The following is a 27,265-nucleotide window of genomic DNA, read 5'->3' on the forward strand; positions in this document are numbered from 1 at the left end:
TTATGGTTTTGGTAATGATCGGAAATAAAAACCATCCCCATTGGATATGAATGGCAATATGTTGTTATGGCTTTCTATGGGGCAGTGTGTAACGGATCATTCTCATATTTCACATGTAGGTTTGCCTTACTCATTAATTGCAAATTGTCTACTTCGGGTCTAATTGGGAAAACAAGATGGCCGACAGAAGGCCATTTTTTTGACGAACGTTTTTTGCTATCGGTTTTTCTAGTGAAGTACTGGATGGATCATTCTCAAACATTATATGTAGGCTTCCCATTAGTGCCTTATGTACATTGCCAATTTCAGGATTGATAGAAAAAAGAAATGCATAACAGGAAGCCATCTTGGATTTTGTCAAAATTTAACACTTTGTTCTGAGAATGACCAGATGGATCTTAAATTTCAGCTGCAATTTCTCTTTCGACTCTTGTTTTCGAAAGCAAAAAATCGTTATTCTAACCAACATCTTTCCGAGTCAAAATTCTTAACAGTTCTGGTGAAATGCGTTGATCACGTTGATGTGTGAAACTGAATGTACAGCCCATCATCATCATCATCATCATCATCATCATCATCATCATCATCATCAGTGTTACAAATACATCTTAGTCTGTCTTCCATCCGTTTGTCGTTTTAATTCTGGAATTGATTGTAAAAACAGAATGACTGACAGGTGGCTATCTTGGATTTTGATTTTTAACATTTGTTATCACTATTTCTTGATAAGTGTAGAATGGATTTTCCTCATATTTCATATGTTGGTTACCCTTGTTCCCAACTTGCTCCCCCTTAATTTGGGGACTTATAAAAAAGTGACCGACAGGTGGCAGTCGTGTTTTTTTCACATTAAAGGAGTCTCAGCCATTTTTTCACATTGTACGTAGGTTACTTTTCCTCCCGAGTTGTACTCTTTCAATTTTAAGCAGATAAGAAAAACTAAATGGCCGACGGCGACCATTTCACAGTTCGAAATTTTTACCGATATATTTGTTAAGATTAAGTTTTCAAAAGCAAAAGCAGAGGGAAGAAAAGAAAAGAATGGAAATGTTCCCACACCTCAACATAACACTGATCAAAATCAGGTTCCTGAACCATCAACATCTTGGTCTTCCCTAAGGTACCTCATAATTCATATAAAACATTGTCAGCAACTCGTGGATATCTAAATTCGTGATATACATTGTAATAGTAACAACAAAACCAAGGAAAATAATAGCCCCTCGATAATTAATTGTTTTTAGTATACATTCAATTAAGACTGGGTTACTTAATAGTTCCTATGATTACGATATAGCAATGGCTTTGAAATTATCTATAGCAACCACATAATTAGCACTGTTACAATCGAGACACACGCAACCACTTCACGACCTGCTGATGCACCAGGGAGGACGGTCCATTTAGACTTCTGCTAAAGCAGTTGGATACGTCTGTCCGTCGGAACTTATTTGTACTTAAGGGAAAGTTTGTACAAGCTTAAAAACTCAAAAATAAATATGATTCAAGATGTGCTTTAAAACTTCATAGGACGTCTCCTCTTTCATTCCACAGAGATTTTACTACATGTTACACACACAAGTTACGTCCCTTGAACGTTACCAAGCGGCAGGATGCACGAGATGGTTCTACCTGGGTTTTTGGTGTTTCTCTTAAATTTCGGACGTTTAGAGTCCAGCACTACTGACCAGTATAAGGACGTATGTAAGTATACACAAGCATGTCTGTTATCTCACTGAATGCACTTCTGTACCTCGCTCTAGAACATAAATTCCGTTTTATTATGCACACACTCTTTGCACTATGTGTGTACGCCAAATCACATGACCCGCGTAAAGAGAGGCTTTAAACAGCGTTGGTGCTGAAGCTAGTGGCCAGCGTTTGTCTTCGAAACCGATACAGATGGAACTTAATCAATATATCCACACACGTACAGGAGCGAAGTATTTTTCTGTTCTGTTTATAAAGATATTTTGTGTACTCCTTTTTTTTTTTTTTTTTAGCTCACTGTGACTTTACATTATATTGTATGCATCTGTGGAATTCCAGGGGACGCTAATGGATTCGCGTCTGGAGCTCCGCATAAGTTTAATTTAGCATCGAACTCTCATTTTATTAGTCACAATGGCTATATGTGATCCATTAGTCACAGCTACAACCGATTTCAAGATTAAACAAATGGAATACAAGTGTTAAACAAGCAATGCAATCTCCGATACAATGTGTGTGTTTACAAAATATGCTCTCCCATAGTGATACACGTTTAATGTTCAGGAATGCGTCGAATCAACTCATTTCAACAGGAATCTACATTGGTAGTTGTTTTTCCTAGGGGAATGATCTATTTTTCGACACGCCATCTGAAATAAACCACATGTTTTAAGTGCTGGGTAACATCAGTGAATACGATCTATGTAGCTACAGAACCATAGTATGGGTTCAGGGATAGATAGGAACTGCGATCAAACCTCTAGTGGCCTTGTCTACAGTCACAGGACTTTCCGTCCTATTCCCGGTATTGTTCATTGTCCGTATAAAGTGTAAAAGCGATCAACTATTATTGTTACCGCAGATATGGCCAGACAATTTGCTCCACGCAGCGCGAGAATTTCCTTCTAGTCAGTGCTCGCGCTCTCTATAATACCACGCGGTCAGGTTTTCAATAAACATCCTGCTGCTCTTAGTGTCCATAGGGACAAGGGACATCGGGGCGAACCCTGATTGTGTTCCAAGGGACAATGGAACATATAGGGAAACGGGACAGGGGACATCAGGAAAAAACCTTCATTGTGTCCGTGGAGACAAAGTGACAAGGAAGTATATATTGAGACAGAGCATAGGGCTTCGGGTCCAACTTTGTGTCCATTATAGGTACAAGGGGGTATGTGGGAAATAGGGACGGGGTACCTTGATTGTATCTACACGGGCAATACTGAGAACACAAGGGAAATATTGATTGCACATGGTTCTACTGGTCGAAAACGTTGTCTTAACAAGAAAATGGTCTATTCATCCTTGTTATAAGGCTGATGATTACGAAATACTGTTTGTTGTAAATTAACTATAGTGCTAAAAGATGATGAATTAGACTGTATTGGTATGGATATTTCCACAGCTAGAGCTCGAGACGTCAATTAACCGTAGTAATCCAATCCATGTAATTAGTTCATTTATCTTTGTTAAGTCTGCGATAAAGTAAATGATCACTAGTCACGTGATTTATATACTGAACTGGCCTGCTTTTTGTTTGTCGGCTCTATGGCATTTTGAAACAACAGCAATTCGTGGTGATAACGTTTTCACGCATTTTATTTTTTTATCTGATTAAGTATCCTTAATTGTATAATTTCTCTGCAAAATCCTAATATAGGCTAGCAGTATCTAATGGATTACAAAAATGTACACAGGATTAACAAGAATTAGTTCCAGGAGAGGTTTACTTTCTTTGAAAATGCATGAGAGCGATTTGAATGTAATACGTCATCTTAGCTGCAGTGATTTCACGTTTTGTGAATGTGTTATAATGAAGCTACAAGCACAAACAGATGAAACAGAGATTTTGCTGGTCATTAGACCCACTGTATACTGACAACTATACCGCCTAAGTGATATATGTCCAATTACCGTATTGGCGTGTATGCGAAACCCTTCGTTAGGCGCGAGGTGATGATGTGTCTTGTCGCCAGACTCAATGGTAGAATGTAGTATAGGCACTATCTATAATTGTAAGATAGAGATTGTTGAAGATTGTACAAAAGACATCCAAGGGAATAACACCCTTTCCTACAGATTTAAACATACAGCTGTTTCGTCCTTCTGGGACTCGTCAGTGATGCTAAGGGCTTAAATTAAACCTAGACAGCTACTTAGAAGATGTAGAGGTGGACTAGCCCCATAATTAAATATTTCGTAAATATTATATATCTGATAAATCTTAGACGAACGTCAGGTGCACGTGTATATTCTGAACCGTGCCATTATTCGAATCAATGAAAACGTGGCATGCACTGCGGTTCTATATTTGATGTATATTAATTCTAGGTAGCAATTCACTCGTCATTTTATTTGATGTTAGAGCTAAGGTCTCTCCGATCGCTGAGGTCGATCTGGTGGCAAAGACCAGATGTCAAGTTTGGTAGTCGTAATTGACTTTTGAAATGTTGTGTACTAGTATTGTTTATTTCGTTGATTTGCGGGTTGCCAATATTGTTTCGTTCGAGGTTCTCGTACGCTAACCCGAGGCAAATGCAATTGAGTTTTGAGGGAAATATCCACGAGAGAGAGTATATATAATGCAAAAGATGACAGAATGCATACAAAGAGAATAGGTAATTCATTTAGTACCCTGTAGACGGGAGACGCGAAACAAAGCGCCGACTGTTGCCTGTTCCGTTTTATTGCAGAAGTGCAGAGTGAACCGCTTATTCCACGAACGCGTACACGCGTACAGGAGACAGAGAGCTATTTGAAAAAAGAGATCTCCTCAAATGAACGGTTCGAATAGATATATTGCAAACTTCAGTCTGCCACTTAAAACACAGCTGTTTTCATTCAAGAAGGTGGAAAATGGATTTCAGTGGATAACACAATTGAACTGCCTTCAGTGCACTGCGCGTGGACCTGATGACGTAATATTTCCTGATATTACAGAAGATACGATGAACTACTAAAGTTTTTCTGATCTTGTTTCGTACCGGTTACCGTTACTGAGGTCCCGTAGTGTTTCCTTTCCTGTGAACTATCATTACTTTAATAGTCTGCTCTGTTCCTCATTAAGACTTAGGTCGCGTCCATAAATAAAAAAACAACATCGTACAGCAGGTCATTAACTCGAAATCAAAACAATCTTCTTAGTGTTAGTATACTACCTTCGCTGTACAGAGGACCATTGTGGGTGGTACTGCTGTGAAGATTGTTATCCCAATTTTGATAATTTTTGTAAAGCCGATTAAGATATCTCACCAAATGACTTTCTGAAAATTACCAAAACTAATGCTACACAACATTTCTCGCAAAGTGTGGATCAATTGGATTGGTTCCCAACTTTACCTTTCTAGCTTCCTTCATCGCAAGCATCTCTTCCACTCTGTCGTCCTTTTCCCCTCTCCCATTCTGACAATACTATTACATATATAACAAGTTGTCTCTACACAGTCTGTACTCTTACATGTAATTGTACTATTGCTATTATGTGTATTACCATATTTGGAGACGATTCTATAATTATATGTTTAAAACTTTACAGTATATTTGTCAATAAACACATTAAACTAAACACATCAAAACAAACCAATCATACATGCATTATACGGTTTTCGGCCTTTCTCTGTCTAGTCTTTCCATCCATTTGAAACGTAAATGACCATATTGTCTTTTTATCGAAATACTAACATTATGTTTACGTGTACAAAGTTGGTAGAAGATTGATTTTTCGCTCCAAAAAATAGACACATCTCGACAGGAAGTCGGATTAAACAGCCAAGGTGTTTTCAGCTACTAGGGTTATTTTTAGCATGTAATCATTACTGGTAAGACATGTTTTAGGGATATATTACGGACAAACTGGTATTTCGTTAGATGCTGTTTTTATACAAAAACCGGACATAAATATCTTCTTAAGTATGTTCTTCTACAAATCCTGCGCCTCAGTGCGACACAAAACCCACCTTACGATATTCTATTTGTAGAATTTCTGCCTAAATCTTCTGCTAGATCGATTTACGAATGGGCAATGATTCTGATTGTGCAACATAATCTTTATGCCTGCGCTATGCACTGCAAACTTGTAGTGTATCAATATATTTTTTCATGTGTACATATATATACATAAATAAAACAAAGAAAACACAACTTTTCTCCCGATTTACTTTCAGTGTCACTGCTGCCGGGATCGGGCATCGTGTTTCTAGCTTCGTTTTCAAACCATCACGTGATAAATGTGCTCTATTAGGTGATCTGATCAATTTTGCCTGTCCAAACTGACCACAGAACACATTTTGTAATGCTAATAATCATTAGGTAAGATTTTTTGCAGCTTGTCCAGAATAGCTCTTTGGTGTTGTGTTGCAGATTACCTTTTAATTTTTTAATTTTTTGTTTTTTCAGTTGCTATGACGAAAAGCTGTTTATCACACGAACAGCGTGGACCTCATTTCCTCACACAGTACCAGAAATACTTGGTCACGTGGGACGGTGAAGACTTTTTTATTTGTATGGTGCAGTTTGAAGCTAAGAACGAGGCAAATGTTGATACGAACTACAGAGTATGCTTTAGAATGTTACAAAACAACAATTTTACAGACTGTGGCGTCAAACTTAAATATTACAGCACATATCAAGACGGTTTCCAACCCGACATTGTAAGTATACCTTTACACATACCAGGGCGACATCAAACCCACCATTGTAAGTATCCTTACACATACCAAGGCGGCATCAAACGGTTATATTCTAAGTATCCTTACACATACCAGGGCGACATCATACCCACCATTGTAAGTATCCTTACACATACCAGGGCGACATCATACCCACCAATGTAAGTATCCTAACACATACCAGGACGACATCATACCCACCATTGTAAGTATCCTTACACATACCAGGGCGACATCAAACCCACCATTGTAAGTATCCTTACACATACCAGGGCGATATCAAACCCACCATTGTAAGTATCCTTACACATACTAGGGCGACATCATACCCACCAATGTAAGTATCCTAACACATACCAGGACGACATCATACCCACCATTGTAAGTATCCTTACAAATACCAGGGCGACATTGAACCCACCATTGTAAGTATCCTTACACATACCAGGGCCACATCATACCCACCATTGTAAGTATCCTTACACATACCAGGGCGACATCATTCCCACCAATGTAAGTATCCTTACAAATACCAGGGCGACATATACCAGGGCGACATCATTCCCACCAATGTAAGTATCCTTACAAATAGCAGGGCGACATCATACCCACCATTGTAATTATCCTAACACATACCAGGCCGACATCAAACCCACCATTGTAAGTATCCTTACACATACCAGGGCGACATCATACCCACCATTGTAAGTATCCTTACACATACCAGGGCGACATCATACCCACCATTGTAAGTATCCTTACACATACCAGGGCGACATCAAATCCGACACTGGACGTATCCTGACGGGTATTAAGACTGATACTCGGTATAGGTAAGCTTCGGACACGTTGTGTGTTTTCTGCCTCATATATAATTATAGCTGGGTAGATGACTTCTTTAAAACTTCACATAATAATAATAATAGTCATAAAGGACGCTTCACATCGGTTGCTAAGAACACAGAGGTGCTATACCGTACAGCTTCAACCCAGATATCTGTAAGCGAGTCACGATACAGACATATATCATTGTTATATTAAATATGCTTTAAATGATGAAAATCGATCTCAATTCACATGATACTTATCCGGAGATAGTCCCAATTTTCTGACGTTCTATCGATTTCATTTTCTCTTAATCTGACGTCGCTTAAGTAACCCGATCACTTATTGTGAAGTTTGAAATTAGATCTTGAAAATAAAACATCTCGAATTGTAACTGTTTACTGTACAAAGCTAGAAATGTTTGCAGACAATACCGATTTGATGGAACAGAGGCGTTATCACAAAGTCAATTATGTGTCTACTGACATTTGAACACGAAATAACTCAATTTACATTGTTCAGAACAGTACTATTAGGTTTCTGCGGCATTCCTGTATGTGTGACGAATTTATTAACAGCAACTTTTGACGCTGATAAAAATAGTGTTCAGTCGGGATCCTTCCTGCTGACTTAGAGATAACGAAGACATCAATGTACTCCCTAATGCGATAACACTCCACTTTAACCTTAGGATACACTGGGTTCATTAAGTACAGTGTTTTAGGTAGTTCTTCTGTAAGTTATTTAGTAGAAAAGCGTATCAAATTATTTACTGTCTTTGATAAAACAAACATTTACCAGGTCATGTCGGAGAGTTTTGAATGAAATATATCCACGATAAACTTAAAGATACACTGAAAACATGCGTAACTCTTTGGAGCGAATGTAAATTTGAATATTTAAATTTTAAGGCTAAATGTTGGAAGATGGTAATTCATATTACTAAAGTTAATGATCCATATAGTGTGAACACTCTTAATTTGACGCAAGCAAGTTCTAACAAGATGTCCTTTTTGATTGATTAGCAAATAATGAATTAGAACATCCACAATTATTACGGTACAGTGCATTAACAAACTGAAGAAACTGCAATTAGCGAAATCATCTTTCAGTATAATAAATATTTTCAATAGTAAAAGCGCTGAGGTAAGACAACTGCTTAAATATTTGCTGATTAGATAGAAAGAGTGAAATATAAAGAGGAAACTATAAGACTCCCTCTCTGTCTGTCTGTTATTATTATTGTTGATGAATTAAACTATTTAAATTATCTTATTATATGGAAATCTATCTAGTTAAATTGTTAAGAGGGGGCGTTAATAATGTTCGTATAACATAACTTTCGCTTTTATTTGCCAGTGATATGTTTAAGCAAGGGCTGTTCAATTGATTCGTGTAATATTTGATAAGTAAGTGTTGTCTAGACGGACAATTAACACGATGATAGGGCACACATTTCGGTAATGCGTGTCGGAATAGATACTGCAACTGATAAAAGCTTTAGAAATAGGCCACAACGGGACTTCCAGCACGTACATGTATATGTTTTGGTTTCCTCGGGTCTACATTATCAGCAGAATTTGACGGAAATCATATAATTTGTGTTCTATGCAGTTCAATGCAGTTGGTTATGATTTACTGTAGCCTGTAATTTTTACGGGTCAAAATTTTCCTGGTTTTCTTTTAAAACGATCCAATGATATTTTCGCGAATTAAAATTTCTCGATTTGGGTGTAAATGGATATATAATAGACACGTGTCTTATTATTTCACGGATTAAATTTTCGCGATTACGTTATGTACAGTGAAATAGTGAAAATATAATTTCCGTAAAATACCCGGCTATACAGTACTGCCAACACCAGCCTGAATCATCGATGAAATTCGCATGGAAATCAATAAGTTTAATATATCGTATTTTAATTTCCATGTACCAAGGATGTTATTAAAAGAAGGGAATATGGAACCATTTACCCATAAACGTTGTGGCGGCTATTTTTTTTTTTTGTACAAGTCATAGTTTATCATTGTCTCAGAAAAAGACTTTTCTTTCTAGATTGATCATTTTACTAACTAAATTAAGTATTGAAATTTTGGGGAAAAGGCAAAGTTAGCGTTACAAAATATGTTGGCGATAGAAATTGTGTCAAAGTTCACACAGTGAATTACATTGTTAACATAAAAAGTCGATATCAAGGAACATAGATCTCCCGAACGTCAAAATAAGCTGTGTTATATAATGTTATATCCAGAGTTAACATAAAAAGTCGATATCAAGGAACATAGATCTCCCGAACGTCAAAATAAGCTGTGTTATATAATGTTATATCCAGAGAGGTTGGTATGTTGCTATTAAGTAAAGGATAGTTAGTAATCCATTGTAAAATTGACAAAATAGTTCGTCAATACGGTCGGTAATATTGCTGTCATTTTGTTTATGTTGCTCATCATGAATTGCCGATATTGATATGTCAATTACATCAAACAACTTCAAACAACGTTTAAGAAAACGAAATCGTGATATGTGAAAAACTGGCAATATATCGAGGACAAATCATTCTCGATAGTCCACGGGTTACGCTCACTTTGGCTCCCTGCACCCCTGGAACATTACATGACAAAATTGAAGGTTCCACATGTGGCACCTTGTTGACAGGACGAAAAGACTAGTTTGATCCTTTGATGTACATCAAACGAACCTCAAGGTTGCATAACGGTATGTTGTACTGACCTTGATGTTGGGTGGCGTTCCTTTGTAATTTTCGAAATTAGCGTATTAGCTTGTTATTGATCATTGTGTTTCCACTGTGCCCTACTCTAGATCAATCAAATTACATCGCTTGTTCCTTCAATCCTGCCATGATATGTTCCACGGGTGCAGAGAGCGAAAGTGATCGTAACCCCTGGAGTAACGAGGATGCATGAAATGTGATTTGAGGTTTTAAATTTTCGTTGCTTATCATATAAAATGTAACATGTCGAGATTCTTTAACTAATTTTAAAATCGTTCACAGGTTTACACTTGTGGACAGGATGTTCCTGATGAATGGTGCAGCACAAGCCACGAGGCCAAAGTGTATCTGTTTACCCAAGGTGTCACGAATACTTCCTTTAGGATTGAGGTCGTCGCTTATGCAGGTGAGAACAATACAGTGTCCCTTATGGAAGGATATATATGAAGGGATGGCACAAAAATATGTTCTTTGTATGATAATGATATAAGAGAGGGGAAGCGGAGGGGTGTGTGTTTGTTCATTCAGGAATATTGTGGGAGATTATACTAAGATGTACAAAAGTCACCATTTAATACAAGTTTAGAAGAGAGTTGAAGAAAATAACACTACATTATAAATCTGTTTCATCCGTGATGCTAAGGACCTAAATTTGAAGCCTTGAAGGCGACTGGTGAAAAGCAAAATTGATGGCAGAAATCTAGGTAGGAAGGTACGCCAGCCCCATAAACCAATAAATTGCGTAATTTCCATACATCTTTCAGAACAAAGTCAAATTCATGTATATATTTTTGCCAATATTCTATTGAATTAAGCGTGGCATACAGGTTACGGTAATCTTCGAGGACTAGAACTTCAGCAATTAATATACACCATCAATAATCTGGAATATTGTTCAAAAGCCACATCAGTAAATAGCACTTCTCAGTACAAGTTTAGATTTGAAAATTACTTTTAAACTGATGTTTATATGTAGGATGTTTAAATTAAATATATATCGGTGTAAGATATAAAGAATCGTCATAACAAATACTGTGTGTGTACAATTAACTCCCCCACATCGGAATTCATGCTATGTTCATTCATATTAGAATTAAGTTATTTAGTGGAAAACATTTTGTGTTCAACTCAGTAGAACTTTGTTAGTAGAATAAACACAAAGGAAGTAATCTTTTCTCCAGACTGGATTCTATGTCCCTGTCTTAATAAAGAATGATATTTATGAAAAACGTTGCCTCTTTTTACAGATAAAAGTCTGTCAAAGTATAATTAGTAAAAGATGTCATTTTCCTTTCAAGATGTAAGATATGATATTTAATATTTTGACGTTCATCAGACAAAAGTTTGTCGATGTATAATAACATGATATCCATTTATTAGTTTGTCAGTGAATGATAATATATTAAGAAAGCGTTGTCTTTCTCTCCAGATGTCAGTCTGTCCAAAGTAGCATGCGTTGGTATAGGAATTGTGTCACTGGCTGCCATCGTCTTCCTCATTATTATCATCACGTGGACTGTGCGCAGGCGCAGCTCGAGTAATGACGACTCAGTACAAACCCTGAACGTTGCTAGCTCTTTACAAAAAGCTGATGAGGAGCAGCCACTGGATCATAAATAGGTAATTATTATCAATTTAACTATCTCGGGCATTATCAAATACACATCATGATTGATCGTTTCCTGCGGATGAAACTTGAATAATTAAAACAAAGTGATCGATCTACTTGCCCATTTCCATTTATTCGTGTTGATTTACGTTACAGATGTAATAAAGAAACGATGAAGCACAATTTTACAGACAGAAAACGAATGTTGTGCAATTCTAGTGGCTAGATGTGGAATCTGAGAAGTAATGATGATTTTCTCTATGTATATCATTTTTTTGTTTAAATTGAGATAATTTTCGATCAAGATTGCGGTAAATTATTGAATAAACACTTCCTTATGGCATTAAAATGAATACAAAAAAGTAGAGTAATAATCAAATGAGTATAGATTACAAAGACCTGTTATTACGAAGAGTTAATATTGGTTATTTTGTGGTCATAACAAAGTCATGTTATTAACGTTTATTCCTTTTAAAATTCTGCTCGCTAAACACAAACGCTCAATTTCAAAGGGAATAACTGAAAGCTACCTGATAATAAAGATACATTCATTTTCTGAAATATTACATTGTTTCAGCGAAATATCCCTTTTCATAGATAATATTAAAATGGTATCATGTGAAGCAGTAATTCAAACTATACAACAATTGTATGTAATGTTATCGCCGATATTTGAATTACATATTACGATACAGAACGTATATAATTTATTTTCCTTCAATAAACACTAAAACAAAATCGGGAAATCTTGCCTTTTTAATGTTTTGTTTTTAAATAGCAGGGGTAAATTAATAGCTCTTACAAATTATAAAATTAAAGAAAACACAAATGAATAAAACCGTTAAATACAACTTTAAAGTTAGGTACAGTAGAGCCAAACAATGAATTAAACTGCACCAAATACTGCTTCGTTCTTCTAGGACTCGTCAGCGATGCTATAGATTTTAGAGCCGACTGAAGAAAACCCTAACTGATCCAAAGAAAAGTCACAATTTAGATGGGGAGGTGCACTTACCATGTTATTCAATACATTTCGTAATTTTCATGTATTTGATTGATGCACGATTTCCAAGTTCCACGTGCGATTTATCTCTCTTGAATTAGATTTTCTAATGTATAGATACGTGTGTCTCATTCGTAGTATGTGAAATATGGATTCCCTTAGTATTGCATATACATTGTGAAAAACTAAAACTTAACTTAGCTGGTTGTATGTATTTGAACGAATAATTGTCACCATCTGTACAAGGTGCATCACTGTTAAAATTGAAAACATTGGCGACAGAGCGTAACTCTGTAAATAACCATGTGTTTGGCACTAAATGATACAATTGTAACCCTTCAGTATGGTAATATGCTGCTCTGGTTAACATCTTTTGTTTTTGTTGATTTTGAAATAATATTTCTTCGTTGCAGATGATCTGTGTCAGAATGTAGACAAGACCCGGTGATTAGGCTAGACTAATATCAGCTCTGGATATCAAGAGACTGAAAGAAACAGTGCGTGCCTTTATGTTGGTGTTCTTCTTATACAGATTGGTAAAGTCCTTCTGGGTAGCTTGATAGCATAAAGTCCTGTTCACAAAAGACTGTCGAAATGTATATTGATTGTATGGATCAGGTTTCGACACGAACACAAACATGCACTTATTTGGTTGTCAGCAACCGTTTGAAGAAGATACATGCAAGGCCAAATACATTGCATGGTGCCTTTCTCGACGAATATCGTTAAAAAGGCTAATAACGAGAATTTTGCAATCACACATACACATTTTACAGATATTTTCAAAGACCAGTAGTAATATTTTGGAAGTACTTTTATTCATGGCAACTGATTCTCAGGAATACACATTCATAAATGCTTCTTCTAAAAGTGTAATGGTACAGCGTAGAATGACTTGTAGTTGAAGTTTGTCGTTACGCCTTTCATTATTTATTTTGTTTGGCGCTAATCATTATAACGAATGATAACTAGGGCGATAATGATATTTCAGATATTCAATATTTCCAATAGGGCAGCATTTGTAATATCCGCTATTTATCGTCACAATAATCAGATCATGGTTGATCTGAAGTGAGTGACGATTTCCAATCATGAATTTTTTACTTTGAGCAGTAATTCCCTGAATGACTCTGTTTTAGCAAGATTTAATGCTTGTTGTAAAGCTTAATTATACTTAAGTCTATACGTCTTATATCTTGTGCTAATTAGTCGAATAGGGCATGTAAACATAAAATAGCCAAGAAGATAGAATTAAGAGGGTAAAATCTCAGCTATGAATGTTTTGATATATTGACAGTAAAACATTAAATCATAAAGTATACTGTTTTGTTATCTTTTAATTATACATATTCTTTGCCATCTTCAGATACGCGCGATAAGCAAATATTTTCCAATTAAAAACAGCAAAATTGTGTTTGGATGCATGTTAATTTCATATATCAGTCGGCTTTTGTTGATTTTGTTACATTGTATATGTCTATAAGATTACTATCTTCATCTGTTCGTCCGTATAACTACCTTTTGTAGCATAAGGAAATGTTGAATGATATTTCATACATGCCTGTTTGTGGTACGGTTATGCAACGCTTTTGATCTAATTTGCGGAATATATTGATCCTTTCTTTATCACATTACCGTTGAAATCTTCTTCATATTAGACAGAAATTTTATTTTATTTTAAATGAACAGTCTTTGTCGAACCTCATATGCGTATATATGCTAGCAACGTATCATCATTCATAAATATCTTTCCACTTTGACATTAAAATCTATTCTCCCAAAATCATGAATTTTTAAGTCGTCTAAATTTGATATATATTTTTTTCTTTATTTTTGATTGTGCAATACTTACCATACCGTCTGTTCCAGACTATGCCTTTCGGTCTCACGACTGCACCCTTGGTTTTCATCACAGGGACCCATGACCCAAAGTAACAAGGGTTGTAACTCCCGCGTACTCGGTTAGGCCCTGGGGTACTGGGGTCTCACATTCCGTGTGCCCTCATTATCCGCATTCCTCGGTGCCAGGATATGCAGTTGGCAATTAAATAGTGTGGCGGTTACTCTTTCCTTTTATAATCGCTTAACAATCAGTTTGCATCATTTGTCCCTCCGATTCCTGATCACAGGGTTCGGCCTAGTACGCTCTGTTCCTGGCAGGTGGGTGATTTTTTTTATTTTTTGTTGCTGAAGTTTCGGGAGCATTAATGCTTCCATCTTCTGATAGCGGCCCTCTAGTCTAGGCAGCCTTGGTTTCTTCAGCAATTTGAAGAAGATCCTCCACCTCGATCGGACGCTATTTCAGGTTTTGCCCAGACAGGTTTTTAGGCAGATGTCTCTGATCGCATCGCCCGATCAATCATGTCTTCCTCTTCCGCCATCTACCAATCACGACTGAAGATTTCGTTTGACTGTTCAGGGACCACAATCTCGTTCCTGGGACTGTAGGTCGCTGCCGTACTGCGATTGCTTGTATGCTATTCATGGCAGATCACCGGTAGGATTTTCGTGAAATTTGTGGTTCTGGCGATGTGCGAGGTGCAAGTTGCAGACTCGTGATCGTTAGTGCAGTTTGGACCCTCCTCAATAAATCGTCATTTTAGGACTATATTTATCGATTTTTATCTCAGTGTTTTAGACTCCTAATGGGTTGTATTCGCATTGACCAGTGGTGTTGATGGCGCAGTATGTGGCTGTGCCTCCACAGTAATCCAGTGAATTTCTATCGGAATGCTATCAGGCATCACGAAAAACCTTTTTCTTTCTGCCTGTATCTCACCAATTTTCTGATTTTGATTGGACATAACCAGCTCTACGGTGTTTGTAATACTTAAAGCAATTCTGAGTTTGTATCATATACATGTATCGGAGATCAGGTGTCTCGTGCAGAAACCGTTTTTAGTTCGTCCATTAAATCAAACTTGTCATTTGCTTAAGAATACTCCCACACCTAAAGGTCACCAAAACTGATTCCAGATAAGGAACTCTGCGTCAGTTGAGGAAATACTCAAGTTCAGTATTTGAAACAGCGGGAAAACGATACAGGAAAGTATACAAATTGACAGAAGAAGAATTTAGGGCAATTGCTTTCAGTTCATTGAAAATATTGTTTGGAATCGGAATCGCTGTTAATGTCGCAGTCTTTGTAAACAACATATGCGATGTTTCATATTGAAAACAAATACAAATTGATTTAAATAGTAACGATTTTATTGATCACATTATAACTAAAACGCATCTGTTGTGAATATATAATTGGATTTAAAAAGGATTTCTTATGATTGTTTATTATTTTGATGAACATACAAATATACATATATTTAATTATCACTTAAAACTTATGAATGAAAAGTTGGGAATTAATTAAACATATTCATCCAATTTATCACAACATCGCCTTAAATACTATCACACTCGACGCAGCAGATTCACAATGAAAGCCTACAAAAATATAACAAGAATCGTATATATAAATATAAAATATGATTACTGTACCAGCCAGTTTTCCACTTCTTGTTACCATGGATGTAGGCCACGTTAGAGACACATGGAAATTATATAGCACTTTTGATTTTAGGTGATATTTGTGGTTTGTCGGCGATCGTAGTTATTTTACAGCACATATCTCACGGCATTGGAATCTTTATTTTCAAGAATTTATTATAGAAAAATAAGGAGAATATGGTAACACAAAATAAAATATCGTACAGTTAAATGTTATGGTAAGGTTTACAAACCTGGTCTAAATGAACATGTTCCAAAACATTAAAGAAGTGAAAATGAAGTAAATAGGGTTCTATTTTCACTTTCTATGACCCAATGCCGAAAGAGAAGATTGTTTACTGTTAACAAATGTGACAGACATGATATATAACTTAAAGTACTTACTTATTGTAAAGAATGTACCATAATTTAGGGAAATTTTGCAGCAAGTCTTTAATTATAGAGGAATTTCCAAATACTATGCCGTAGTCAGAGAGCTCAACATTCTGAAAATGTTAATGAGAAAAAGCAGCTTGCGCGCTAAGTAATGTATTTGATAAGGCAGCAGATATGTTCTTGGTGATGAAATACTTATTTTTCACTTTTTCACGATTTTTTTATCGGAATAGGATCTTGGAATTTCCAAAACCTTTAGCTAGTCCAGTATCCGCTGACAATTCCGATTATATTACTAAGAACAAGCAACCTGAGCGCCATTTACTAACTTTGAACTGACAGTAGACATACTTTTGATTATCTCCACATGTAAGTTTATATGCTTTTTCACGAATTGATATCTTTATGACTCGGTCCGTTAACAATGAACCGACACAAATGAATATTAATTAATTATAAAACAATATGCAAATAGTTTGTCAATAATTTATATATAATTCTCTAGTTATCAATAGACTAGAATCAATTCATGTACTGAGGTATTATTGGGTTTATATTTTCTTCGAATTCTGATCAATGATCGATAAACCACTGATCTTTCTTTTTATAAAAAATACTCTTCTTCAGCTGTATACTGTGAATAAAGTTATTCTATATTTATTACAATAAGGTCCGAATACTTGAACTTGGAAGTTAAGACATCACTTTTCCGAATTATCATATCAAAACGTATTGGTCTTGTAGTCCTTTCCCCACAAAATATAAATATTTCACCAGTTAATCACTTGATTCAAGGAGTACATATTAGCAAGGTTGGCCAAGCTATCACGATGGAATACTAATCGTCAGCAACAACACATTTTAAAAAATAGGTTCTCATCGTGTCTACGTATCACAAACTCGACAAGAACCCAATAACACAATTTAGCAATATCTATTAGATTTTATCGATCATTTTTCATTCTTAACCTTGCTCCATTGGAAATTAACCATTCCTGAATAAGCGGGAGATTTAAGCGATTCACAATCACAACTGTTCGTGGCTTTGAACATTTTTCTAATTGAACGTGACGAAGTATACTTACATCTGTACTTATCACAGATAAACAGCATCCATTGATAAGGACTTTCCGTGAGGGTTTTTCAATGACGGGGCCCGGCGACTTTGTTTAGTCGCTCGGATAATGTCCGACGATATTAATCCTTCCTGAACTTGACCTTCCTCTCCAGGCGATAACTGACTTGCCAAAATATCAGGCACGGAATTAAACTTCTCTCTCGCATGTGACAGCTTTTCCACCCAAAGAGCCTGAAACGATTTTTTTTCATTATCGTTTGTGAGAAGGAATTGTCATGGGGTGTGCTGTATAAATATGCACAAGAGTTCATATAATATATATATATAACGGTGTAAAATGAAGTATAATTCGTACTATATCAATTCATAATATTCCATTAATTTCTAGTAACTGTATATAGTTTATGACTGTATCATTGTACAATTCTCATATAATACTAGCTTTCAATATTTCATTATAACATCAAGACAATACAGTTATTTATTTATCCAAACCAATGCTAGAGAAACCTGTTTTCTATACATTTGTTTATCAATGCTCTCCTTATTCCTTCAAAATTAACTAGTTCTGTTTTTACGATGAAAATAAAGTCTCATTTTTACGAGAATCTGGAGTTAGTCTTGAGCGGTTCAGCGGTAATTGACGTACGTGTGTTGCGGAATGGATGATAACTCTAGCAACTTACCGACCGTTTTAAAATGTGATTGAAGTGGATCACAAAACAAAGTAGTATGTTCCTGTACCATTTGAACATCTGCGACGGCCTGTAGTGTAAATATTTATTTTCCATAGTATGTGATCGTCTGTGGTGCAAAAATACTTTTTGTAAACTAATTTGATGCTAATTCCTTGTGATTGTCTGTTTCCGCATGTAGCGTTAATATTTGCGAGTGTCTATGGTCACCTGTAGTGTAAATAATGCGCTTGTAGTGTATATACCTTGTGTGATTCTGTGACCGCCTGTAGCGTAAATACCCCGATGATTTGCTGGTACCGACTGATCTGGACGAGGACGAAGGCGTGCTTCAGACCATTTGCTGAAAGTTTAAATCGAATAATTTCAGTGTTTCAAGATTCACAAAGAAAGAATAAAATGTTTTATAGTGCCAATTTTCCTTAATATGGAATATGTTCGAGATTTCAGTCACGTCACACCTCAAACTTCGTTACCTGTAGCGTCAGATGGGGTGATATCATGGACACTGAGTCTGTCCAAGGCCACTGGCTGCCTGTATACTGTGTGGACTGTTTTCTCCGATAGACCGGACTGTTGCAACCGAATGTGAACACTGTCTATGGAATGTTTCTGAAATAAAAGGTATAAAGACGAATGGTTTACATTGGATAAGCGAAAACGTCATACCACATTAATTGACTATACAATATCAAACGTTGTTTATGTTCCCAGTGGATGGTGAGTAAACACAAAAAAGTAGAATAATGATAAAGGCCAGAGCCAGCCAAGGCGACATTGGGGTATGTTATTGTGTACCAAGTCTATTGTATTGCGAAGACTTAAACGACAATTTTAAGAGGAAATTCTATGTTTCGGAGTGACAAGAATGCTCCCGCCTATAGAGAAGTTTGGAAACGTTTAATTGATATTGCCAGAAAGTGTACTGATGACTCAAGAAACAAAATCCATTGCTGCTCACAGAAACTATGGTAAAGAATCTGAAATAAAATTGAAATTCTGTCTGCAGGTTTGAAGACCAAAATCCCACCGAAGTTGGAAGAGGCTCTCTAATTTGGTCTCCCATTGAGTTAATTTGATCATAAGAATAAGAACTTAACCTGCATATGATCTCGATACAACTGCATATCAAGTTACAGTTCTATTACTGTTAGGAGTAAATGAGCAAAACCGAAATTATAATGGAATGACGACAAGAGTAACATTATATATGCCCCTTCAACATTGGAAATGTGGAGACACAAATAGGAACTTTTGACTGACGTGTTTTCATGGTACTCATTTAAACTCCTTTTCCACAACCAAACAACATTAGCTGGTAACGTTTAAAATAGTTTCTGTGCCACTATTGTACGCTACACAAACGAACGAATTTGTAAAACGTATTTCTTCGGTTTGAAGTATAGTTCATTATGTTGTCATAACAAACGTATAACAGTAGTGAAAGGAAGCATTTATCCTTCAACTGTGTCTGGCCGTTTGTGATCTATGATGAACAGTTTGTCAGGGTACATATATAAACCATTCTTCGTATATGCATCACACAGAAGTGAATAATGGTACAGAAAGGTTTTCTTGACCACATTTGACCATTATTTATTTGTTTCTTCATACCTTCCTCTGTGGTTTCTTTGTTCTTGTGATAAGTAGAATATCGTCAAACAGGAACACATAAACATCAGATGTCTTGGCTGACTCTACAAACACGTGGGAATATATTACATTAGAAATGAACACTATATGATGATTAGTAAATATATTTAATTAGTGAGATAGTTATTTGATAGACATACAATTCATGATAACCAAACGATTGTATAAAGGACACGAAAGTAAATAATACTTTCCAATACAAAATTAACTTTAGATTCAGTAGAGCTAAATAATAAACTGAATGCATCATACTGTTGTGTAATCCTTCTACGGCACTGTCTGAATTATCCAATCATGACATATAATTAATTGTTGTTAAACTTTTAAAGAGAAACATCAAAATATTCCTCTTATTCTTAAATTTTTAACATTAAAACAAGAATAATCTAAACTTCACACTTTTCAAAAATAAGATGTTTCTAACCAATGACGTTCTCTTGTTTTTTGCTGTATGATAATTTCTGTCTTCCATCTGCTATGACATTAATAGTGCCTTATGTCACAATACTAAAATGTCCTTTCAATGATAGTGTTAACGTGCACCAATCAACGAGATTCACATGAATACGGAATGTTTGAATAAAATCAAAAGTTGGAACTGTTGTAGATATTTAGTCATTTTTGTAAACATTTGAAATATTTATTAAGCAAAAATATTGCCGAAACAGTTTGTTTGCTTTCCTGAATACGGTACAGTTATCTAATTTCGCTCAGTAAATATATTTTTCAGTTGTCCCTGCTTGGCCTGATTTACAGGAAATTAATTTCTCGCTTGTCTTGACGTTGTTATTACTGCTTAAATGCATGAAACATATCATCAGATAATTTAAATGTAACGTCCCTGCTGGAAATTCTGTCTTTAATGACCGTGAACAAAACGAAATAACATCATTGACATATAATTTCGACTATATGGTTAAGAATATCACAAGAATTATGATCAATTAAACAATTTTTTAAAAAGTTTGATGGTCAATTCGTCCATGGTCAAAAACAACAAAAATGTACATGTTCAAATACCTCCCTTCCAAATTTAAGAAAAGGTGTGAAATGCCCTTGAAAACCTCGAAACTGTCGAAAACACATTATTTACAGTTTAAATATTGTTTGTCAATGGTACAATAATGAATTACTGTTACAAGATTGCTGACAAAACTCACTTATTACTCAAAAGCGTCAACCACCATTCCTATATCATACTACAAATACGGTAGCGTCCCTCTTTGCCACTAGGAAGTCTAGCGAGGTGACTAAAGCAACCATCGATTGGCAGTTTTGTTTGTTTGAAATATGGTGTTTTCGAACTGTTTATTTCTATCATAAATCCTGACAAGTTCTCAAAACAAGGATTTGTTCTGATATATTACTTACCAACAAGTGTCAGATATCCTTCATGTATAAGCTGACGTTTTGGACTACATATCATCCGTTCACATGGCTGTTTAGTTAAGGCAGTTTTGAGAAACTGGAAAACAGAACACTCAAATATAACATCAGTGAAAGAAGACGTTGTTTTAAATAACAAAGATAAAAGAATCGCATTTGTCTCCCTTCGGATGCGGAAATAACACGTAGATCGTAAACCTAATATTTTTAGGGTGTAACCTACTTCCCAGCTTCACGATCGAAACAAGGAAAACAGTAACGACTAAACATGTAGTAGAGTATGGTCTGCTTCGCGAAAGCTAATTTTCTCGAACTTGTGATTCAGTAACTGGAATATAAGAAACCACGAAAATATAATGTTTACACTCAATACAGAGCTGTAAATTTACTATCTATGTAGATTATTCTTGCGTAAAAAAGCTATATTTATAAAACTGAATATAATAAACCATATAAAAGACCATACAAAAACTGTCTGGATTGATGTTACTGGAATAAAGGAGCTTTTATTTCTGAACCGTATATCAATTTTTTTTTAAAGTCTTATCAATTTTCAATAACCAGATACTCATTCAATTCATAGAAGATAAAACACCTGCTACTGATGACGTTAAAGCCGTATACACAAATTAAAGACAATGTGTGATTAATGAATTAATCAACAAATAAACAGACAGTACCAGATGGTACAAAAATGACAGTGAAAGAAACCAATCAAAAGAAACAACCAGCAAAGTGCAATGAAATATTTTCCCACTACATCATTAATAGCTTTGGGCAAGCGGCTAGCCATCAGTCACGTGCTAGTGATAAAGGTGTGAATGGTAACTTAATGGTTTGTAACTTACGTCAGGGACAAATGCTCGAGGGTCAATGTCTGCTACTGATGGCCAAACAAGTTGTCCTTGAATCTCTTGAAGACGTTCGTAATTCTTCGCCCACTTCATTTTATCCTCCATTTTCTCTACAATAGTAAAATCACAATGATAAAATGAGTTTATTATCGGTGTTAAGTGTCTGTCGCTGATTGTCTGTGGATTAATGAGATATGACATTTTTCTATTGCAATTTTCTTTCCTACTAAAATGTCTGAAATGGTATTCAAGGCAATAAAAAGGATGTCAATAACCTTTTGAATATTTCGTACAGTTTGTTATTTTCGTGGAATAACACGTTCTTGCCCTTTACTTCAAATGTGGAAATAAATTCGTAGCAGATCAAGAGTTCGTCAGATGTCTAAATTTCGTGGTTATCGCCTTTTGTGTAAAATAATAAAGAAGTATCGATGTCCTTTTAAGAGACGCCAAACTGTGTATAGTGCTGAATTATAATTCCTTGAGAGGGCGAACACTCTATATGCAAGAAGTGCTCACTCCAACTACATGTTCTGTAGATAATTCACTTTCCAATATACAAGCCATCATTATTTTCAAGAAAAGCCTAAAACATTTTCACATTTGATATGCGTTCACACAACAGCTAAGTCCGTAATAACATAATCATTCCATGTATGAATTCGATCCTTTAATTTGAGAACTAGTTCGCTGAGCACTTAATACCGTAAACAGAACTAACATGACCGGACAAAACCTCATTCAGTGAAATCGTTTTTAAGTACTTCGGTATTGTTGTAAATTTCGTTATATCTATGACATCTAAAGAGAAGTGCATTCGTTAAGCCATGAACACTTTTAATTCTGAAACTGACGCAAAGACCATACAGCTTTATCTATAGGGTCTGAACTTTACTTACGTAAATCCACTCAACTTTGTCGATACGTTTTATGAGCAGTGAGTGACGTAGAGACACCCTAAATTGGTCTGCAAGTTCCATATACAGTTACCTACGCGGTGACACTTTACTTTGTCCATGAGTTCTATGTATTGTTGCTGGCGTAAACACAATCACATTCATTATTCTTAAACTAATTCTTTAAACTGTTATTTTGGTAAAGGCACCTCACCCTTGTCTATGAGTTTATGAGCAGCTAGTAACGTCATTACTTACGTGGTAACACTTTCACTTTGCCTACAAGTTTTATTAGAGGTTGCTTACGTCAACACGATTACATTTATATTATAATTCTTAAAATATTTACTTACGTAAAGACACTCCAACTTTGTCTATGAGGTCTGTGAGCAGCTTTCTCTCCGCGCTATTATCGGTGTATTTTTTAATATTGTTGAGCAATAAAGGAAATTTGGTGCAGTGCTGCATTGGCGCCACTAAAAGATCCGTTAACTGGAGACGATTACAGCGTGGATCCTGCGTACACCACTGTTACAATAAATGAAAAAAAGTCTTCAGTCAAAACCTTACTAGATATAACTTACTTCAGAGATGTATGTATTTGCAAATGATATTTTAGCAATTATAACGGATTCAAACAATAATGCATAATATTCACGCTTGAGTGAACAACAGTCACAAAAATTAGGAGTATAGCATGTTTCTTCATTGTATATAACCATACTACCACAAGTAACTGTAGATAAAGCTTGCAATCAATTTCGTTTATAAAGCGTCAGCAATTTAATCGTAAAACAGAAAATCGTCATGACGTAGAAACCTCTATCTCAATTCAGTACATCATTATGTCCTAAACTTGACCCTAAATGTCTTTACAGCAGAGTCTACACATAACCCGCACGCCAATAAATGTGTGGTCTATCATTGCCAGTATGACATTAATACGAGCAAGGTATAATCTGTTATGTCTTACTCTGAAATGGTTTAAGAGTATCATGGGGAAGTTTACATTTATCAGCAAGTCTGAGTAATACAGTAACATTGACGTCTAAGACATACAGCAGTTCATTTTGATAGCCATGTACAATGGGAAGATCTTCCCTGATCAACTATAAAAATCGATCATGAAAACAAGTGGTTTATATGTCGGAAAATTATCGGTAGGGAAAAAACTTCATTTGTGGTGTGAAGTTATTGTGATGTTATTGAAAACCATGACCTTGAAGGAAGCGTATAATTTGTTAGTTAGGCCAGGAGGTAGGTTATGGATAATAATGATAAATGTTTGTCGGGAGAATTCTGTAGTAAAAGAAAGCATCAAAAAGTATTTTGCGTTGAAGTTACGATTCAAAATACTCCCGTTGAAACATAATAACGAATAATCACATAGAAGGTAAATATATCTTGGAAGGCTCATGGAACAGGTGTTCAAGAAAGAAGTGTTCAGCCAATTTAAAATGCATTAAGATTTTAAAACATAACAGCATTCGTTAAAGTCTATTAAATTTGCCAACCTTTTCGAACTCTGTGAAGTCTTCGTGTCGTCTCAGCTGTTCGAGGTAAGTCAAGGCATTCACATAGTTGAGACAGTAGATATGGTACACTCCTCCATCTCTTGAATGAGTTGTGAACTACAAGTGTACATTCAAATCATCATTATAGTTTGTAGACATGAATCATAAATAACGTCGATTTGTCTTTTTTGATAATTTGTACAGTAAGAAAGATGTACGGTTGAGTACTACTGGGAACACTAATTCACTTCTCAGCTCACTTCTGTGACATCCAAGAATTGTTACCAGAGATTACTTCGCGAAATACTTCTCTGGCATCCACAAATTGGTACTATTCACTGCTCAGTTGACTTCTTCTGTCACGAGACAAATTGTTCCCATTCACTGTTACTGCTTCTGTTACGAGACGTTTCGTCCCGATTCACTACTGCTTTCTCTACTTTGTAATTAGTTACCATTTTCTATTTTCATTCACTTCTACTCGTCCGTTTTTTAATCTTGCAGCTTTGCTATTGGTAGTCATTGCAGACCTATTTTATAATGTTGCTAGCCTGCCCATTACTACAAGCCAGTTTCTTGATTCTTTACATTCAGTACTTTACGATCGCTTACTATTGTAACCTGTTCACTGCTGCCGCTTTCATAACAATTCATGACTTTCGTGCCTTCAGTATTACCATTCATTCACTCTACTGCCCTGCTGATTCATTAATGAAAGTTCGTGCTGTTTTTGCACATAGTATCATAAGGTGTTCGACACTAAGGATTCGTTCTCATTTAGTACTGTTTACCCGTTCAAAGTCTCTGATTAATAAGACACGTGTTTCTTAAACGCTCTAAGACTCTGGTTTAAACACTTATGTTTACTCGCTCAAAGTCTGTGATTGATAAGACACGTCTTCTTACCCGCTCTAAGACTCTGGTTTAAACACTTATGTTTACTCGTTCAAAGTCTGTGATTGATAAGACACGTCTTCTTACCCGCTCTAAGACTCTGGTTTAAACACTTATGTTTACCCGTTCAAAGTCTCTGATTTAGACACTTGTTCTTACCCGTTCAAAGACTCTGATTTAGACACTTGTTCTTACCCGTTCAAAGTCTCTGATTTAGACACTTGTTCTTACCCGTTCAAAGGCTCTGATTAAGACACTTGTTCTTACCCGTTCAAAGGCTCTGATTAAGACACTTGTTCTTACCCGTTCAAAGGCTCTGATTTAGACACTTGTTCTTACCCGTTCAAAGGCTCTGATTAAGACACTTGTGCTTCCGAAGTCAGTTGAGCTCATATCCTTGAGCAAGGCAGATATGAAATCTTTACAAAACGTATAACTCACCTGCAAAAGAAATTGAAATGTTTGTGTAATTGCTAATGAGGTACAAGGGAATCATTATTGCGTTAAACATTTTTTTAATTATCTTCTATTAACAATGTCAAAAATTAGAACAGTGATGTATGATTCAATTGAATATATCAATAACATTTTCAGTACATGTGAACTTACGTAACAAAGCTCGTCAAGGTTACCGAATATGTCTTGTGGCTCAGCAAACATCACGTGACCTTCAACTTGAACCTTTTTTAACGGCTCCATAAAACACTGTGAAAATTAAAGGCCTTTGATTATAAGGTTATATAAACGGGTATTTAAAACAATAAAATGCCCTGGAAGATTACATGAAGAGATGCACTGACCTACATATTGCATCATCAAAGCGGTGTCATTATCACAAACCCATCAATATGGAAAAGAAAAGCTAACTTGTATTGTAAACTGATAACGATTTCCCGGTGATTAACGCTATGGATGTGAGAATGGCAACTCTTTATTTGGTAACGTAATATGCTCTATAACGATTGAATGGGTGACCTTCAGAGGGAGAGGGTTTTCAAAGTACATGTTAACATGTTAGATATAAAAAGCGATAATAATGGAACTCTCATTAAAATCTATTTGCGCAGCTCTGATTCCTTTGCAAGACGTGGGCGTAATGGATCGCTTTAAGTGTTATGTGGTTTTTACACTTCACCTTTATAATTGAAATGAACATAAAGCGGAGGAATGAAAGTAATATATAAATTGAGCATCGTCTTAATCTGAGCTATTTTTGCAGATGAACGCCGCTGCGTTATGAAAAAGGCAACAAAACTGCAATTATACTAGATTCGATTTTACCCCTCCCCCTTCCTCTTTAAAAAAAAAGAGAAAGAAGAACATTTTTCACAGAAATAAGGTTGAGACGTTTTACAGACGTCGCACATCCGCACTTAAATGGAAACTTCTCTAAATGAAATATCAGTTGTTTCTTTAATCATGTTATGGGCAGCAATGATTTCACAACGATCGACAGGTGGCGGCGCATGTGCTATTTCCTTTATTTATTGATAGCACGGTTGATTAGTTGGTGCAGAGAACGTACATGTTTTAGAACCATTAGATGGTCAATGAGGAAGACACATTCACTTTTGAAGAGTTCCCATACTGCTTCACGTCGTTTCCTTTCTACTTCTGGTAGTTTAACGGCATCCGTCTGTTTATCAGAGCTAGCAATCAGGTCGGACCAATGCAGGTTCTGTAAACATCACAAAGCAAAACAAAAGAAAATCATGTAACACGGCAAGTGAATATCAACTCGATCACAACTTTCTTAAATTTACAGCAAAATAAAAGGTAGAAACACGTAAGAAATCCCTTACACAAATTAATTGCTACAATTTACTTAAAGCATCCGATGATTACAGTTATGGGCATACATTAAATCGAT

General features: G+C 35.8%; 2 protein-coding genes across 2 annotated transcripts in view; one reads left to right on the plus strand and one right to left on the minus strand.

The window, feature by feature from the left end:
• Positions 1-1,613: 1,613 nt before the first annotated feature.
• Positions 1,614-13,862, plus strand: LOC132556059 (uncharacterized). The gene is made up of 5 exons (XM_060220451.1): positions 1,614-1,704; positions 6,106-6,359; positions 10,217-10,340; positions 11,364-11,554; positions 12,960-13,862. Exons 1-4 carry the CDS (start codon positions 1,614-1,616, stop codon positions 11,552-11,554), a joined length of 660 nt encoding a protein of 219 aa, XP_060076434.1. The 3' UTR covers positions 12,960-13,862.
• A 3,659-nt stretch (positions 13,863-17,521) lies between these two features.
• The window catches only part of LOC132556051 (uncharacterized), a 57,894-nt gene continuing 48,150 nt past the window's right edge, over positions 17,522-27,265 (minus strand). Inside the window, exons 10-20 of the mRNA XM_060220443.1 lie at positions 26,921-27,073; positions 26,005-26,100; positions 25,735-25,836; positions 24,502-24,618; positions 23,341-23,515; positions 22,086-22,201; positions 21,223-21,316; positions 19,813-19,895; positions 18,675-18,810; positions 18,444-18,541; positions 17,522-17,734 (exon numbers count right to left, since the gene is read on the minus strand). Of these exons, the coding sequence (XP_060076426.1) occupies positions 17,522-17,734; positions 18,444-18,541; positions 18,675-18,810; positions 19,813-19,895; positions 21,223-21,316; positions 22,086-22,201; positions 23,341-23,515; positions 24,502-24,618; positions 25,735-25,836; positions 26,005-26,100; positions 26,921-27,073 (1,383 nt within the window). The remainder of the gene's footprint in view (positions 17,735-18,443; positions 18,542-18,674; positions 18,811-19,812; positions 19,896-21,222; positions 21,317-22,085; positions 22,202-23,340; positions 23,516-24,501; positions 24,619-25,734; positions 25,837-26,004; positions 26,101-26,920; positions 27,074-27,265) is intronic.

The sequence above is a fragment of the Ylistrum balloti genome, unplaced genomic scaffold, assembly GCF_031769215.1.
Source record: "Ylistrum balloti isolate Yb309-2 unplaced genomic scaffold, AGI_CSIRO_Ybal_v1 Utg370542, whole genome shotgun sequence".
Taxonomy (NCBI): Eukaryota; Metazoa; Mollusca; class Bivalvia; order Pectinida; family Pectinidae; genus Ylistrum; species Ylistrum balloti.

Excerpts from the sequence above, each read along its gene's own strand:
- LOC132556059 (XM_060220451.1), top strand. The coding sequence starts at position 1,614 with ATGCACGAGATGGTTCTACCTGGGTTTTTGGTGTTTCTCTTAAATTTC. Across the intron at positions 1,705-6,105 it reads TGACCAGTATAAGGACGTAT|TTGCTATGACGAAAAGCTGT; the intron begins GTAAGTATACAC and ends TTGTTTTTTCAG. Across the intron at positions 6,360-10,216 it reads ACGGTTTCCAACCCGACATT|GTTTACACTTGTGGACAGGA; the intron begins GTAAGTATACCT and ends AATCGTTCACAG.